This window comes from Rhinolophus ferrumequinum, chromosome 10 (genome assembly GCF_004115265.2).
Source record: "Rhinolophus ferrumequinum isolate MPI-CBG mRhiFer1 chromosome 10, mRhiFer1_v1.p, whole genome shotgun sequence".
NCBI classification, from domain to species: Eukaryota; Metazoa; Chordata; class Mammalia; order Chiroptera; family Rhinolophidae; genus Rhinolophus; species Rhinolophus ferrumequinum.
Genome location: NC_046293.1, coordinates 19,657,127 through 19,674,927, shown reverse-complemented (window position 1 = coordinate 19,674,927; position 17,801 = coordinate 19,657,127). Strand labels below are relative to the sequence as shown.

At 39.8% G+C, this 17,801-nt stretch overlaps 1 protein-coding gene across 11 annotated transcripts in view; it reads right to left on the bottom strand.

The window, feature by feature from the left end:
* Positions 1-17,801, bottom strand: part of ANKS1B (ankyrin repeat and sterile alpha motif domain containing 1B) — a 914,119-nt gene that overhangs the window by 59,682 nt on the left and 836,636 nt on the right. For 7 of the 11 annotated variants that reach the window (XM_033118712.1, XM_033118716.1, XM_033118717.1 and 4 more), the window contains one exon: positions 4,880-4,954. The exons of 2 other annotated variants lie outside the window; for them this stretch is intronic. In XM_033118712.1, coding sequence (XP_032974603.1) covers positions 4,880-4,954 — 75 coding nt within the window. The remainder of the gene's footprint in view (positions 1-4,879; positions 4,955-17,801) is intronic. 2 more of the 11 variants (XM_033118713.1, XM_033118719.1) reach the window with 1 other exon arrangement.

Genomic DNA, 17,801 nt, shown 5'->3' with positions numbered 1-17,801 from the left:
TGGAAAGTGTGAGGCACAGGCTTTGCCTTTTGGAAGCTTCTACCTGGCTTTAAAAAACCAGAAGAAAATTCTAGAGCCCCACAGGAATGCACAGGCCTTTTCACAGAGGTAGAAAGCCTGAAGCCTTTCTCTTTAAGATGGGTCTCCCCAATCACAGGAAGAGCTAAGCTCGCATCGTGCTATTTCCTTGGCTCCTCACTGGAGTGTGTGACCAGTCAGAACCCCTTTTGCTCCTCTCTCATGCTTTATTTTGAGCTTCTCTGTGAATTAGTTTTCTTCCAGTTGCTGGGTTTACTTGCATACGGCTTGGTTCTTCTATCAACTGACTGTTGATATTATCACGAGTTCACCTGGGATATTCTATTTTAGCATTTTTGTCTATTTTATGATCCATCATTGACTCATTCTTTAGTTTTTATATGAATTTTTATTCGGTAAAAACAACTGACTGCAATTAATTTTAGGATTAAGTTTTCCTCTCACTTCCTATTTTGATCTTTTCTTTTCCTTCTTCCTCAAACATCTGGATCTTTATTATGTCTCCAAATCTTCATTTCAACTGGCTGTGATTTGCTCTAAAAAAAACTAGTATAAAATTCAAAATGTAGGCTATGTGGATTTCAATATTATTTGGAGGTTCAGTGTAATAACCTTTAAGTGATATTAGTTACAACTCTGGAAACATGTAGCTGTGAGTTCTTAATTAAAAGTTCTCCCCAAATCTAGCAAATCATCCTCTAATCTCCTCCATTAACTTACTTCCCCTTTCTCCCTGCCCCTGCCCCCCCCCAAAGCAACAACAACATAGCAAACAGGCGTTGTACACTTAAGTCACAGGTAACACTGTTAACAGAACAACAGAAGTTTGCACGCAACTCCGTGGAATGATACAAAAGGAGCTGGTTGACATCAAAAGATCCTTCGATCCAGCGTCTGCTGATGTAACAACTCAAACCAAGCATCAGATCTTCATGTTAGCCCTGTCATAGTTTAGCTGAGGTACCTTGGCCGAGCTCAACAGGCAGTTTTCAAAACAGCCTAAACAGACACGGCAGGAGCTGGGGACACCAGGGGTTGTTGGGCAAGGGTTGGAAATAGGGCTGGGGGAGGGGATGGTGGGGTGAAGCTGGGGTTACAGGAATATTTCAGGCGTTAGTACATTAAGCATGCAAATCATATGCAAACTCATTCTCTAATTATTGAATTAACTCAGGCACTTTCATAATTAAACTTCAATATGAATTCCATACACTTAAAGCAGAACTACAGCCAAATGCTGATCCAAATATTTACATCATCCACATCAGTCATAGCAGCCATCTTGGGAATAACAAGCCCCAGCACAAACCACCTCCGTCTGGAAATCATCCGATCTCTTATTAGATAACCACTTGAAGAAATCACTGGCACATCCATTCAGCTTTGTTTAGGCAGCACCATCATCTGCTCTCCTATGATTCCACTTTGTCCAGAAATCACAAACCACCTGCTTTGAATCATAATGAACTGATAAAGCCTCTCCTACATGTATGGGGAAGATGATTATACGGAAGAAAAATATAATCCTTATTTTCTTTCTGGCTTTGAAACACTGCTCCAGTCCAAATATTTTTAAATTCCCTACCTTGATTGAATCTACCTTTCTGGAAATAGAAACTGAGTTGTGTCATACGGAGTGGTATTTCCAGAAACTCGTTTTCAAACAGAGGGGAACGTGTTCTTAAGATTGAATTTATAAGAAAGTACATTTCTTTTCTTCCTGGAAATTCATCAGTTTTTTTTTTCTTTTTTTTAACCTTAGATCTAAGAATATTTAGAAGACTCAGCTTGTACATGTCGATTTTTCTCTTTGGAGTTAATTTAATGAGACGAATGGACTTGGCATTACACTATTATAAAACGCATGTACATATAGCCTTGGCCCCCCGGTGGGATTCAGCTTCACCTGGTTGACTGACAATAAAAACAAGAGTTCAGAGAACAAGGGTGCTTTAGGTCTCACCCATTCTGGAGGCTGAATTACAGCAGGAATGAGTTAGGAGGAGCTAGGTGGAGTAGTTCTTATATGGAGTAGCAACAGAGACCAAAAGCAAATGTGGGTTTTTGCCTAAAATAAATTCAAATTGTGAAGTGCAGTATTAGCTCTTGTTAACTAGTGCATTTATATCCAGATAATACCTATATTTTTTTCAGGTAAATGAAAAAAATTAATAATTTTCCAGTTAAAAATGTTTATTAAACACAAAATAAAAGTCAATGGATCTAGAAGTTCTTTTGCCTCAAATAATGGTTTATAATCAAGCCATATTTTTAATGAAAAGTAGGTGTAAACATGGGTAATAATGAGGCAATAATATTTGATTAGAATTAAAAAACAGGAAAGGTTTGGGGTAAATTCTGTAATATTTTAAACTGATTGATTGGCAGTACTTTTAAAAGGCTTAAGTAATTGCAGAAGAGAAATTAAAATGACGCAAGCCACTCTTACTAAATGTCTTCAGGCTCTCTTTAGAGCTTGAAATACTTAGAGAAGACTTTTATTTTAGGTTTATGTATTGAATGATCTTAATATTCCAATAATTTGGTCATGGCTTAAACATCTCATTTACTTGGTATGCATGTATTTATTTCCTTTAGGATATATTGATTAAACAGAGGAAAATGCACATCATTAACTATCCCTTTAAGCTCAAATAAAAATTAACCTTCTCCTATAAAGAAAAAGCATAATTTGAGACTGGAGTGTTAAATGGAGACTGGATTCTGTTTAGCAGGTAATATTACCAACTGCTAACTAGAAATTCGTAGTCTGGCTAAGTTTGAAGGACTGTAATTGGGTTGTACCTAATATGATGTAATTAAATTAAATGTCTTATACCACCAGCTGAAAAATACAAAACCACTAGCTGCATTTAGTTATAACACAGAAAAAAATTTCAAATTCTATAGATGTTAGATTTTTATTGGATGGCAGAGACCAAAATGCAGCTTTTAAGCTTTGTATTATTTCAAAAGGTGGTAAAACTGCCTGGTTTTAGTTCACATGCACCGGATATCTAAGGCTAACACTAAAACATCACAGTGTATAGCTCTCTCCCCTAAAAAGGAAAACTGAAGATATTACATATTCTATATGCTTTGAGAATACAAAGGGGAAACAAGGTCTATATTCTTATTTTCTTCTTGAGGAAAACGTATCCTAGGGATGTCGGTAAATAAAAGCCATGGTTATGACTTCGGTTTCTAATATGAACAGAAAGGTACGGTCTTTTCCAAGCCTTGTATTACTCTTTTAATCATTTTTCAAAATTAGGATTTAATTGGTTTTTTCAAATAGAGGCTTTTAAATCTTTTCTACTAGGAACTGCTCCCACCTACCTGCCTGTAAATTTAGATCTGTATATTAACAAACATTATCTATTTCTTCAGAACACTTAATGAAAAAGTTAAATGATTTTAAACGACCATTGTTATTTTAAGGTTTCCTTTTTAGTTATTCTGACAAATATCAGAGATGGGCTCCCCAAACAAACACACATAAAATCTTATGTGATTACATTTACTTTCCGTTATCTCTACAGCTCTGAGGAATAAATGTTACCGATAGCTCTATGCTTAGAACAATGCACATACAGATATCTGGATATGAAAGTGAGGAAAAGCCTCCTGCAAACATTTGTACACACACATGAAAGCAGGATGCTGTGGTGGTTCCTTTAAAAAAAATCTTCAAGAATAAAGAATGTGAGTTCGGTCAAATGCAGTTGGTATATTAAATGTGTTCCCTTTGATGATGAAGAGCAGAGATGGCCACTTCTGAACACAAAGAGCACTGGTTAGCATGTACAGGTTCAGGAGGAACTGCTGGGTCACTGGAGCGCCAGCACCAGGCAATTTATCGGCCTCACGGTCCCCAGGAGCTAGAAGTCCCATGCACAGGAGGAGGGCGTGCGTGATGTGACACCCCGAGAGAGGCCCTTCGCATGCCGCCCCTAGAGCTCTGCTTAGTGATTCTCAACCAAATGTCTCAACCTCTCAGACAGCAGGTTATCCAATGGGACAAATTTAACAGGATGTGAAAATAAGAATGTATTTTAAAATACTACATGGAAAAAACCCAGACATTAAAATGTTTACTTTCCAAACAAAATGATTTTTTAAAAAAGTATGCAAAGGTGAAATGTGAACATTAAAAACATTTTTTTAAATTAAATTTATTGTGATGACATCGGTTAGTAGAAATGTGAACATTTGAATATTAAGCAGCTCAGAGTAAAATAGGTCACGGTTTCACATACGTTCCAAAGATCAATTCAGTACTGTCAAATGGAAAAAGGCTGAGAACCACTTTTAGCTGTAATTGTGCCTCTCCCGGCTACCCTCCTCCCCCATTTGCATAAAATTTATACAGAATATCATGCAAATCATACTCAAATATTTCTCACGAGTAAAGCACATGAACCTTTGAGAACTGTTAGACACAATGGCTTCAATAGTCCATGGACACGGAGAAGTACAAAATGGGGAAGAAAAACACTGATATATACATGTGTATATATATCAATTTACCCTTTTCCTTCTTCCTGTAAAAGCAAGTTAACACAGACACTTGGGATGAAAGCTAAAACTCACATGGGACAGATTTTAACCGGAGACTTCAAAACCAAGTATGTTGCTCATTTTAGGACAATGTTTGCACGTCAGTAGTCACAAGGCACAGTGAATGAAGTATAATAGACAAAAAAAAAATCTCAGCAGTCATTAGACACCACAGATTTTCTGCATTGCCGGGACACAGTCCCTACGGTTATTGACAACACTTTGCAACATATTACATAGCGCAAACTCAGGACGAGTAAATAACCATTTGTAACCTTACATTATGAACCTGATGGATGGCTGAGAAAGGAAATCCAGCGTTCTGATTCGTCCATATCTCACAGACAGACGACTGCTGATATAAACAGAAAACTATCTCATCTTGTCAATATTTAAAACATGGCAGCTACCAAAGTAGCATCAAGGAAGAGAAGGAGGAAAATCATAAAAAGCAAAGCAGCACATTTCTAAAACAAAAAACAAGCAAAAAGAACCCCCCAAAACCAAACAAAAAAAAAGGTAAAAAAATGCCCAAGGTTTAATAATTGACTTTCAAGCCATTCTTTTGCTTAAAAAGCACTGTGGGTTGGCTAGAAAAGAAAGACCATTTATGCATTAGTTTTATATCAAGGGAAATTACCAATCATGCTGGAAGAAGTGAGCTGTGTTTTACATTTGCCAAAGAGAATGGAAACACCTTCCTTCTTCACATCATTCATTTCAGAAGATCAATATTTTCATGAAGTTCAAGAAAGATAGGGAACAAACTTTCAACACAAGTCAAACATTTACATTTTCTTATCCTCAAATGACCATGAGCAAACGATGCAATAAAATGACTTTCCTAATTTGGTCATTGCTCCATTTGATAAACCCAGGAGATATTTTTCCCTCCAGACTTCTCAAGAGCACAACTGTGGTTAACAAGGGGGGAAGTGTCAGTTTGCACCCAGCAGTGGGAGTGTGTGGTGGTGGAGGTGCCAGGAAGGAGGCTGGAGCAAGGAGGGGTTGGGGGAGGCAAGCTCAGTTCTGTCATTCAAGCAGATACTTTGGGGAACAGCATTTTTGCACATAATGAATCAGCTCCGTAATTTGCTCTCTCCCACCACACCATTACCAATCTGATAGCTAACAATTATTAAAAGGCAATAATGTTTGCTTAGGACCAAATGCCAAACTAACCAACTACCCCTCCCAGGTGTTATAGTAGAAACCATTAAATAAACTGACTAGGATCCTGGCTGACCTTCACAGAGTTCTTTTCCTGAATTCCATCATTCTAAAAGACACTGTGAAATTGAATCACAGAAAATGGCAGAGCGCCTAAACTTATTCAGCAAGCGCTAAGAACATCCCCAGAATTCACAAAGAGATCGTACAAAGTTCAGTGCAGGAAGAAGATAAGAACATAATCACAAAAGGGTTTAGAAACCCAGCAAAAAAAAATATCATTGGCAAAAGAATTAAGGAAAAGAAAGCTTCTCCCTGGCTAAATGTTTCATCCACCATCACCCTCCCAGAAACGCTCACCAGAAATGTAGCATCTCACACACCTACATCTTTGCTTTCCATCCCTTCTGTCATCTGGATGGCTTGCTGGGGACAGACTGACTGTCAGGTAACTGGCATTCTGTTAAATAAGAAAGATCCCCGGGTCTGACCAAAAGGCACCTCCAACCACCTTCCACTTAAACCAGCTCTACTCTTCTCAGTCCCCTATCTAAACTTCAGGTTATTTTCTCCACAGGGGGATCTTCCTCTTCCTGCTTTTCAAAAATTAAATCTCTAGCAAGTTAAGTCTTGGGCCCATTACCCTCCCAGCCTGGTCTCTAATAGCTGCCATCTGATTTAAATATATCAACTCCATGCTTTAGTGGGATTACTATCTGACACCGTACTGTGCTATCACAATATTATTGACTATATTCCCCATGCTGTACATTACATCTCCATGACTTATTTGTTTTATACCTGGAAATCTGAGGCTCTTATTCCCCTTCACCATTTCCCGCCTTTTTAATTTTTCAATTACAGTTGTCATTCAATATTATTTTATATTAATTTCAGGTGTGCAGCACAGTGGTTAGATATTTATATAATTTAAGAAGTGATCACCCTAACATCTGGCATCATACAAAATTACTACAATATTATTGACTATATACCTTACGCTACACCCTATATCCCCATGAATACTGTGTAACAACCAATTTTTACTTTTTAATTCCTTCTCTTTTTTCACTCATCCCCAATGCCCCTCCCATCTGGCAACCAAAAAATGTTCTCTGTATCTATGACCTTGTTTCTGTTTTATTTTGTTCTTTAGATTCTAATTATAAGTGAAATCATGTGACATTTGTCTTTCTCTGACGTACTACATTCAGCACAATACGCTTTAGGTCCATCCATGTTGCTGCAGATGGCAAGATTTCGTTCTTTTTTAAGGTTGAGTAATATTCCATTGTATGTATGTCCACCTCTTTATCCATTTGTCTATTCAAGAACACCCAGGCTGCCTCCACATCTTGGCCATTGTAAACCACGCTGCAATGAACTTATGGATACACACTTCCCCTTAAAGTAGCATTTTGGGTTTCTTCAGATAAATACCCAGAAGTGGGATTACTGCGTCCTTCCTTGTCTCCTGTTACAGCCTTTCTTTTAAAGTCTATTTTGTCTAATATAGTAAGTATTACTACCCCGGCTTTGTTTTGTTTTCATTTCTCATGAAATATCTGTGTCTTTCGATCTGAAGTGAGTCTCTTGTAGGCAGTATATGGAAGGGTCTTTCTTGTTTTCTTACCCATTCAGCCACTCTATTTCTTGGAGCATGTAATCCATTTATATCTGTTTAAAGTAATTGTTGATAGATATGTAGCTACTGTCATTTTATTATTCATATTTCTGATTTTTTTTTCATCTTCTCCTTATAGAAGTCCCTCTAACATTCCTTGTAATACTGGTTAGGGGGTGATGAGCTCCTTTAGCTTTTTCTTCTCTGGAAAGCTCTTTACCTGTCCTTCGCTGGGTAAAGTCATCTTGGTTGTAGATCCTTGCCTTTCCTCACTTTGAATATTTTGTGCCAATCTCTTCTGGCCTGCAAAGTTTCTGTTGAGAAATCAGCTAATAAGACTTACGGGAGCTCCCTTGTAGGGAGTTAGTTAACGGCTTTTCTCTTGCTGCTTTTGTCTTTAACCTTTGGTGTTTTAGTTATGATGTGTGTTGGTGTGGGCCTCTTTGAATTCATCTTGTTTGGGACTCTCTGTGCTTCCTGGGCTTGAATATCCACTTCCTTCATGAGATTAAGGAAGTTTTCTGTCATTATTTCTTCAGATAGGTTTTTAATTTCTTGTTCTCTCTTTTCCTTCTGGTACCTCTATGATAAACCTGATGTTGTCTCAGAGGCTCCTTAAACTTTCCTCATTTTTTGGGATTCTTTTTTCTTTTTGCTGTTCTGATTGGGTGTTTCCTGCTACCTTGTCTTCTAAATAGCTCATTTGATCTTCTGCTTCATCTAATCTATTGTTGATTCCCTCTAATATAGCCCTCTACTATATTCATTTCAATTACTGTATTCTTTATTTCAGACTGGTTCTTTTTTATGTTTTCTATCTCCACTTTTATGTTTCCTGTCTTTGTTGAAGCTCTCCCTGAGATACTGAGCATCCTTATAACTAGTGTTATGAACTCTAGGTCTGGTAGATTGCTTGTCTCCAATTTGTTTAGTTCTTTTTCTGGAGTTTTTTTCTGTTCTTTCATTTGGGACATATTTCTTCCTCTTCCCATTTTGGCTGCCTCCCTGTTTTTGTTTCTACGTATTAGGTAGGGCTGCTATGTCTTCCAGTGTTGGTAGAATGGCCTTATGTAGTAGGTGTCCTGTGGGACCCAGTGGTGCAGTCTCCCTGGTTACCTGAACTGGGTGCTCCAGGTGGGTCCTTATGTGAGTTGTGTGTACCCTCCTATTGTAGTTGAAACTTGATTGCTGTTGGTACATCAATAGGAGGGATTTACCCTCAGGCTGATTGGTTGTGAGGACTGGCCTGGACTACAGTGGAAAAGCTGTTGTGCAGGGGCTGATCCTACAGAGCAGGATCTGCCTCAACAGGGCTCTAGTGCCTGCCCAGTGTGCCCTTTGTGTGTGTTGTCCTTGGAGGTAGCCACTGATGCTCTGAAGCTGGCCGTTGGGCATGCCAGCCCTGGGGCCTCCTGGGAGACCAAGTTCAGCCACAACCTGTGCCCTGCCCTGGGCCACCTGGCATGAGCCAGAAAGCAATCTGCAGATATCTTCCACCTGTGCTGCGCCTTGAGAGACCTAGCATGAACCGAGGCTGGCTGTTGCTAGTGCCAGCTTAGGGCTGCTCAGCCAGAGGTATGGAACACAATGAAGCCATATGCTGTTGGTTTGGGTTTTGTGAACCTTTGAAAAATTTTTAGGAAAGTCTGCACCATGACCTAAGACAGGCTGTTTGTATGGAAAAGGTTTGGGTGAGCCCGAAAGTTGGGTGGGGTAGGGTCTCATAATTACCAGGGTGGCGTGAATGAACAGTGTTAGTAAGGTGGATGGAGACTCATATATGGCGTCTGCCTGCATCTGCATGCTGGGAAAAAGAGGGCTCAACAAAGAAATAATGGCTTCTGCCAGCTCCTCTGACTGGGAGAGAGCTGCCCCTCCAGCTCTCACCCTGAGGCCAGACAACTTGGTTCCTCCCTGTATGTCCCTAGAGCCTTTCCAGCTGCTACCCCAGTGCTGGAGCTCAGAGTGAGGGAGCCTGTCAGTGACCAAGACTGTGTGAGGGCCTTTTAAGAGGAGCCCCTAGGACTGCAGCTACCCTCATCTCACTCAGTCATAATCTTCGCTGGTTTTCACTTCCCAACACTGACACCCTGGTCTCAGGAGCATGGTGTGGGGCTGGGACCCCTTATTCTTCTGGGGGGACCTCCGCAGCTGAAATATCCCTCCTGATTTTTAATGGTCACACACATGTTTTGGACCCGCCCATTGTGCATCTCTGCCCCTCTTACCAGTGTCAAGATGGCTTCTTCTGTACGTCCTTAGTTGTTGGGATTCGGTTCAGCTAAACTTCAGGTGATTCTCAATAATGGTTGTCCTGTAGTTTAGTTGTAATTTTGATGTGGTCATGAGAGGAGGTAAGCAGAGTTTACCTACTCCACCATCTTGACCAGAAATCCCGACAAGGGCATCTGTCTTAAATGGCAGTCGCTGAGTTGTCTCTGATGGTTGTCACTGGTTCTCAGTATAACACTAACTTGGCTTCTGATGCCCTCTTGTAGGATCTGCCCTGCCCTGGGCTGTACTCCCTGGAGGGCTTTGCTGGGGTGTGGAGGGGGCTCCCACTACACAGTTCCTGATGTGAGAGACGCTTGCCTTCCTTCACTCAGCCCACCTTGTGCACATGCACGCCCCTTGGGTAGGACACAGGGCAGAGGGCATAAGCCCAGCCTCCCTCTGCAAGCCTACTCACATCAAATGGACACAACCTTGCCATGCAGGGCAGGCTGCTCGGTGACCACTCCCCCTCCCTGCCAGGATATCTCTTTCTAATTCTCTATTCTTCACATCAGGTTGGTGCTAGGTACATCTGCCTGCAAGAAGTCCAACTGTGGAAAGAGATGCTAGTTTCCTCTCCTGGCAGGCTCCCCCAGTATGGATAAGCAGTCCTCTTGGAGTCCTTCTCTCTAGGCTTGCAGTGCATAGAACAGACTCATTCATCTCTTCCATGGGAAGGGAGGAAAAGCCTCAGCTCTTTCCACAGTGGTTCAGACAATTCTGTCCTTCCTCAGCACCAATCTTCGTTATGTGGACTGGTCACTGACTGGCAGGACAGGTCTACCTTCTTTCGGTAAACCTTGACCACGGTGTAGCTTTCTCTTTAGAATGTGTGGTACTTAGTACCTACAGGAAAATCCCCATCTCACATGCTGCTACATGAATATATCTTTCAACAGTTACAGAAAGTTACCAGAGAGTTAATGAGGAAAACGAGGGTCTCGCGCCATACCTACTTTATTTTTAAAACTCTGTATAAAAATTTTCTTAAAGAAGAAAAAAAAAAAAAACCACTCTGAAGAGTTCATATGTGGCTTACCTACCTTTTAAAGAAGTTACAATAACTATTTTCCATTTATAAGCTATGTTTTAAACTTTGAAAAAGTAAAACCTTTATAATTTCCAATAATTATGTGACTCAATGCAAATGGTAAAAAGTCAGATTTTTAAAGGAGTCTAAAATAAAGGCAGTTAATTGTATTTTAGTTATGAAGATTGTTTTCTAAAAAAACTGATACATTTCAGATATCACAGTAATTCTGTTGGCAAAGGATTTATCAGCCTCATAGACCAGTAACTTATAATGGACCCGCTGTAACTGGTGTCTTCATACTATGAAAAGGCTCTTCTAGATACATGGTTATTAGACTCAGGGCTAGAAAACATTTTTTTAAATACAAAAGTTTCCGCTGCAGAATTTCATTATATTTATGAAGATAACATTTCAGGATGCATGCAACACATATTAAAGCACTGAGGTTTGAAAAGTTTAGAGAAAGTAATAAAATTTCACCTGAGGCCCCAATTCTTAGAACAGTAATGGTGAAAATCTAAGTTTTAATTAAGCCTTAGAACATCTTCATCTGTAAAGACGGATAATAGTACCTGAACTACATATTTCACTAGGGTGTTGTGCAGCTCATGGCAAGCTTCATCAGAGAGGGAACTTTTTCACAATTTCTAGGACCTAAACTTCTAGGACCTAGAATGCAGAAGGCTGTCAAATGATTCATGGAGTGAATGGAATCACAGAATATGTTCAAAACACCGTGTTAAATGATGAAGCTCTATAGGAACATTAATTAATGTAATTTTTGTCACTTGTAGTTGGTCCAGTTTGCTGTTGCCATTTGTGCCTTTAAACGATGTCACTGCTTACACACTTCTGGTAAAAAGTGCCAGAAATTAACCCTGCAGATTTCTTGTTAGAAAAGTTCTCATTTTTCCTGATGAAGCTGAAAAAGGGCTGTCGCCTTTATTGAAGGGAGAAGGTACATCTGTAATTAGCACACCTATATGTTACAGAGCTGCTTGTGGAGGAAGAGCTTGGAAACAATTCTATAAAAGGATATTAAACATCCCGTTGCACTTTCATTTGCCTATTAATTTTCTCTCAGTCCCTTTCCTACATATACTGCAAAGGCCAGTGTAGTTTATCTGAACTTGAATTACCATGAAATCCAAATAAATGGGGTTTAAGTATAATATAGTAGTCTTATAACTGAGATATAATTAATAATTTAATGTTTATTAAATGAAGTCAACACATATTTGAAGGGGTCTAATTTTATCTTTTGTTCAAACCTGTCTCCTCACTCTGGAAACGTTTTCTTAAAATACAACACACACCTATTTCACTTTTCTTACCACCTGTATCTCAGGCTATCATGAATTTAGTTCAGAAAATAGAACATATCTGCATTGAAATCTAAAAACAAAACAAAAGCATATCTCCAAAGTTTTCCTCCTAAACTGGACTTGTTTTCTGTTCAATTGGTAGCAATCCAGTAGTTTGCAATAAATTAGCTCTCCTTCGTCATCCATTCTTTCTCCCCTTTTCCTGAAGCATTCCCAAAAAGCGCTGTGACATCTCGCAGTCAAAGCAAACAGATGCCTTCCCGTGACCCAACATCTTCCTTGAGCTCCTGCTCAATTTCTATTCTTCTTTAAGAAGCAAACCTCCCCAGGATGTATCTATCCTCCCCAAGAGGGGTCTCCACAGTCTCCACTTTCCCTTTTCCTGCCTTCACTTGAGCCCACTCTACTTAAACTGCTCTTCTCAGTGACCTCCATTCTGTCAAATACAGCTTTGCATTTGCCTTGACTTATCTGAAACACATGATGGCTCCTTCCATTTTTCAGCCTCCTTTGCTGGTTCCTATGATCCGATCATCCTCCGATCCCTGGAGAATCTGTCCTCAATCTTTTTCCTGTCTCTGGCTATACTAGGTGGTCTCTTCCAGTCCCGACTCCCCAATTTGTATCTTCAGCTCAGACCTCTCCTCTGAACTCCAGACTCAGATATCCAGCTGCCTTCTTGACACCTGCACTTTGATGAGTAATAGGCATCTTAACCTTAAATTAAATGCCCAAAACCAAGCTCCCGATTATCTCCCCTCTGCTACAAGTTTTCTTATCTCAGCAAATAAATGCCAAACCCCTTCTTCCAGTTGGACGCATCCTTTCCTTTCACTTCACATTCCGCACTCAACCCAGCAGCAAATCCTATTGAATCTACTTCTAAAGTCTTCTCACCCTCCTCTCACTACCTGGTCCAAGACACTACCTTTTCTTACTTGGATTATCTTATTAGCTTCCAAACTGATCTCATTATTTTCATCCCTGCCTGCCTTAGTCCTTAATCTCAATACAACAGTCCAAATGTTCCATTTAAAAGGAAAGCCAGACCATGCCACTCTACTCCATTTAACTCGGCAGAAAATTCGGAGTGCTAACAATGGCCTGCAAGGAACTCCACCCTCTGCCACCTTCCCGCCTTCCCTCTCTGCCCTTCTCCCGACTACACTTCCTCTTGCTCACTCTGTTCTGAACAGCAAAGCACACTCTTGCTTCATAGAGTTTGCATTTGTTTTCCCCTCTGCCTGAAATGTTCTTCCTCCAGATACTGCAGGACTAGCTCCCTCACTGCTTTCAGGTTCTACTCCAACGTTACCTTCTCACAGAAGCCTTCCCCGAGGACCCAGCATGTTACATCCAAATCAAGTCTATGTTGCCCACACTATAAAAGGATTATTCTTTCAAACAGAAACTGAAACTTGAAAAAACTTTAGAGCATAAGTCTCCCTGGCACCCCGACATTCATTTAAAACAGTTATTGCTCATCTATTGGGTGCAAGGCACGGGACACAAAGTGAGTAGGGATTCACTCTGCTTTTAGTCCATGTTTCTGGAATGGAAATTGTGATGGACACCACCCATCATTGTCCATTGTCAAGACCAGCAGTAAACTGGGATTCAGAGGCTGACGGTGGAACGGAGCAAGCACTCTATGGCTCCATCTACTCGACAACACCAATGAGGCTCTGAAAACCTTCTGGGAGTTAACTGATGCTGTGTAGCTAGGTTAATAAAGAAACTTGTATGAATACAGCCCTTGGTCAGATTCTATCAAAGATGAAATTTTCTGCCTTGTTCTAGCTCTGAAAAAAAAATTGGCTTTTGCTCTGTTTCTCCCTTATGTTTGTCATAATTCTTTCACACTACAGGTTATTTAGAAATTGACCAGAAAGACTCCATGGAGAAATAGGGCGGGTTCACTGTGAAAGCTAAAGGAATAATAATCAATTCCTTCTTTTGCATGACGGTGCTTCTAACACAAAATGAAAACAAACTTGAAGTGTGAAAAAACAGCTTCCAAGGCAAAAGAAAAGTGCATCCCAACAAAGGAGACCTCAGTCAGCCGCCAGCAAACTCCAAGGCTCCTTGAGCAGAGACTAAAACGAGATGAGATGTGTCAAAGGATGGAGTCAAACAAATTCAGTTCAGTCAAGGAACAATGCACCGAACACTTCCTATGCTTCTTTGCTTCCAGCAGTGACAGCCCACGCCTGCGGCTTCTTCTTTTACGGGCACTAACTGACCTTTGCCTGGAAATCAGAAAATCACAACCTTTTGTCTCTCCTGAGTTACCCAGAGCCTGCAGACCAGCATCTTATCATTTCTTATGTTGTAGATGCAGGAACGATCCTCCTTCTCTGGTTGAGTTTTGTGATACATACATGGCCCTCCAGCAACTGTATGTGATTCTTCTCTTCAACTATACTGTGAACATCTCAAGTTAATGGTTTCTTACTAGGACCCTTTTAATATAAGGTTTCAGATAAACAGTATTATATGCAGGGAATGCTGGACTCAAGAAAATGCTTCCTCCTGTCATTTCACCATCTTTCTGAAGAGCGGTCCTTGCAAACCTACATGCTCGTGACCTTTCCGTGTCTACGGAGAAATTCTTGGACAGATCGGAAATCACCAGCTAGAAGTGAAAAGCCAGGCCAACAGTTGTGTCTCTGTGTGTGACCCACTATTGCGGGTGTCAGCATTAATCACTCTAACAAGAGTGGGAGGAAGTAAACACCATGTTTGGCCCCATCCTAAGTACTCTGGTATGATACATATTTCATTATTACCTGTAGCCTGCACCAATTTACAGTCATCCATCGCTTCCTTCTTTCCTTCCTTCCTTCCTTCTTTTCTTCCTTACTTCCTTTCTTCCTTCCTTCCCTCTTTCCCCTCCCTCCCTTCCTTGTTAACTCTGACTCTGATATTGATAGCACATAAAATAAACCCTCAGCTGCCAAAGTAGGAGAGAACTATAGGCTGTGTGATTCCGGTTATTCATTTGTAGAGATAATATATAGCATGCATTCCCTAATATGACAGTTGGAGCCCTAAATGACATTACACAATTATTTATGAAATCTCTTCACAGGAAAAAAATAGAGCAGAGAAAAAAATGGAACACTGTAAATCCAGATCCTATTATACAGCTCCCCAGGTCTCTGGATGTTGAAGAAAATTTAAGTCAATTGGGATTATGCTGTTTACTGCAATATGGGTTAGTTTACTTGTTTGGATGCCACCACAAACGTTTTTTAGGACTACTAAAAAGCAGAAATATTAACGCATTCAGAAAAACAGCACTCAGCTTTCTTATTTTGTATCATAACTTGAAATGCTGCAGAGAAACTTGACTTTACAAAGCAATATCGTTCTTTGCCTATAATATCTCTTTAAAATATCTGTTATGTTCCTTTCTTGCAAATAGAGGGGACACATTTTCCTTATTTAAACCCATTTATTAACTATGTGTTCAACATTGCTTCCTGACTCTGGTAAGAAAAGAGGTACTGGACAGAGCCATTTATTCAACAATGTTTACTGAGACCCCGTTATTTCCTCATTGCGTCCTCGTGGAAAATATAGAAAAACAAGGTCTAGTTGAACAATCATTTTGAGTGATGCCAACCTAAGAGGTCTCTGGTAGAAGGCGACAGTTTTCCCTCAACTCTGTTTGTTCAACACTGAAATCAATAAACTGTAGGATCACTTGAGAGGCATGCATTTTTTGAGGTCAGATTTTTTTAATGAGTATATTACATATTTGGGAAGGATCACAGATATACCCAATGCTAACCAAGATTTTAAAGGGCATTGGTAGACTAGGATTATTGGATAAAATTGATAAAACTGTTCTAGCTAGAAAGTAATAATGTAAATGTAAAATCCTTCATGCATTAAGGTTAAACACACAAACACACACACACACACACACACAGGCTTATGGCCATTGATAAAGGCTGGGAAACTTTCACAAAGAAAAGCTCAGTAATAATTAACAATATGTTCATGTGGTTAAATCACATAACAATATGTTCATGTGGATGTTCATTCCACAAAGCAGGTGTGTGCCCAGGGCGGGGGAATCAAGAAGCTGTGTAGCCCATGTCAGCCTTGTCAGAATGACATGGGCAAGGAGCTGGATACGGTTAATACAGTGATGGGGAAACAGCAAATTGTCTTCAGAACTAGTCTCATCAAGGGGGAGCAGTTTTACTCTCCGTTGTTTCAGAAGACAGCGTGAACTACGTAGGAGTTTTAGGAGGGCTTATTTATGAATTGGATCTTTTCTAGCCATGGGGCTGCCTCACAAAGTGGGGACCACCTTTCCAGTAACAAGTTTAAGCAGAAACTTGAGGCTGTCTGTTAAGGATGTATTAAAAGGGATAATGCCTCATGAGACAGGACGACCGTGTTTCCCCGGAAATAAGACCTAGTCGGACCATCAGCTCTAAGGTGTCTTTTGGAACAAAAATTAATATAAGACCCAGTATTAAAAGGTACAAACTGTCAGAAGATGAATAAGTTCTAAGGATCTAATGTATAGCACGGTGACTGTAGCTGATAATACTTTATTGTATAGTTGAAATTTGATAAGAGTATATCTTAAATCTCACCAAAAAAAAAAAAAAAGGTAACTACGTGAGGATGAATTGTTAATTAACTTGATGGTAGGAATCCTTTCACAATGATTATGTATATCAGATCATCACATTGTACAATTCATTGTCAGTTATACCTCAATAAAGCTGGCGAAGAAAACGACCCAGTATTATATTTTATTTTATTATACTATATTATATAATATTATATTATACCCGGTCTTATATTATTTTAAATAAGACCAGGTCTTATATTAACTTTTGCTCCAAAAGACGCGTTAGAGCTGGTGGTTCAAGTAGGTCTTATTTTCGGGGAAACGCAGTAGACATACTTTCTGGCCCACTCCCACTCTAAAATCCTGTTTTTCTTTAATAGAAGGAACAGAAGAATCTTCTAGGCATTAATGCACATAAAGAACTACAACCTTTTGTGATGCTGCATTCAAAGCTCATTAAAATAAACAGCTATACAGAATGGGGGGGATCACATCATTTCATAATTGTTTATATGAAGCAATTATTTGCTATCCCTCATTTGTAAAGAATGAAAACTTGGATGAGAAGAGAGAAGGGTTTTCTTCAAATACAATGCTCATCCATGCTACCTTAGAGATTCAATTCTCTACTAACCTTGCAGTTACATAAGGTATTAGATATTAATAGAATTTGTCAAAGGACTCAAAACATTGCACTGGAGCCTTTTGGAGCCACTGGAGCCATTCTAGAATTTCTAGAATGTTTCATGTCTGCTGGTACCCAGTTTGTAGGGACAACCAGGGTTGTTCATCACAGTGGTTAAAGTGCAGGCGATGAAGGTAGACTGCCTGGGTTCAAATCCTGTCTCTGCATCTCATGAAATGTGTGGCGTGGGGTTAGCAATATAAACTCTCTGTGCCTCGATTTCCTCATTATGAAGTTGTATTAATCAGTGCTGGCTGACAATAATGACAATGAACTGCCAGATCTAAGCTGGGCAGGTGATATGCTACTGTTCTAGGTAGTTTAGTTCTCTAAAAAGTTTGAGATCATCTCAATTTGTGTTCAGTGTGGAGTTCTAGAAACCTGTGGTTTTGTGGTGCCTATAACCTTGTGTATTTATGGAATGCTTATTATAGGGAATTGAAAAATGACCAGGGAAGAGTCAGGCCTTGTCCTGACAAAGCCAACATACACTT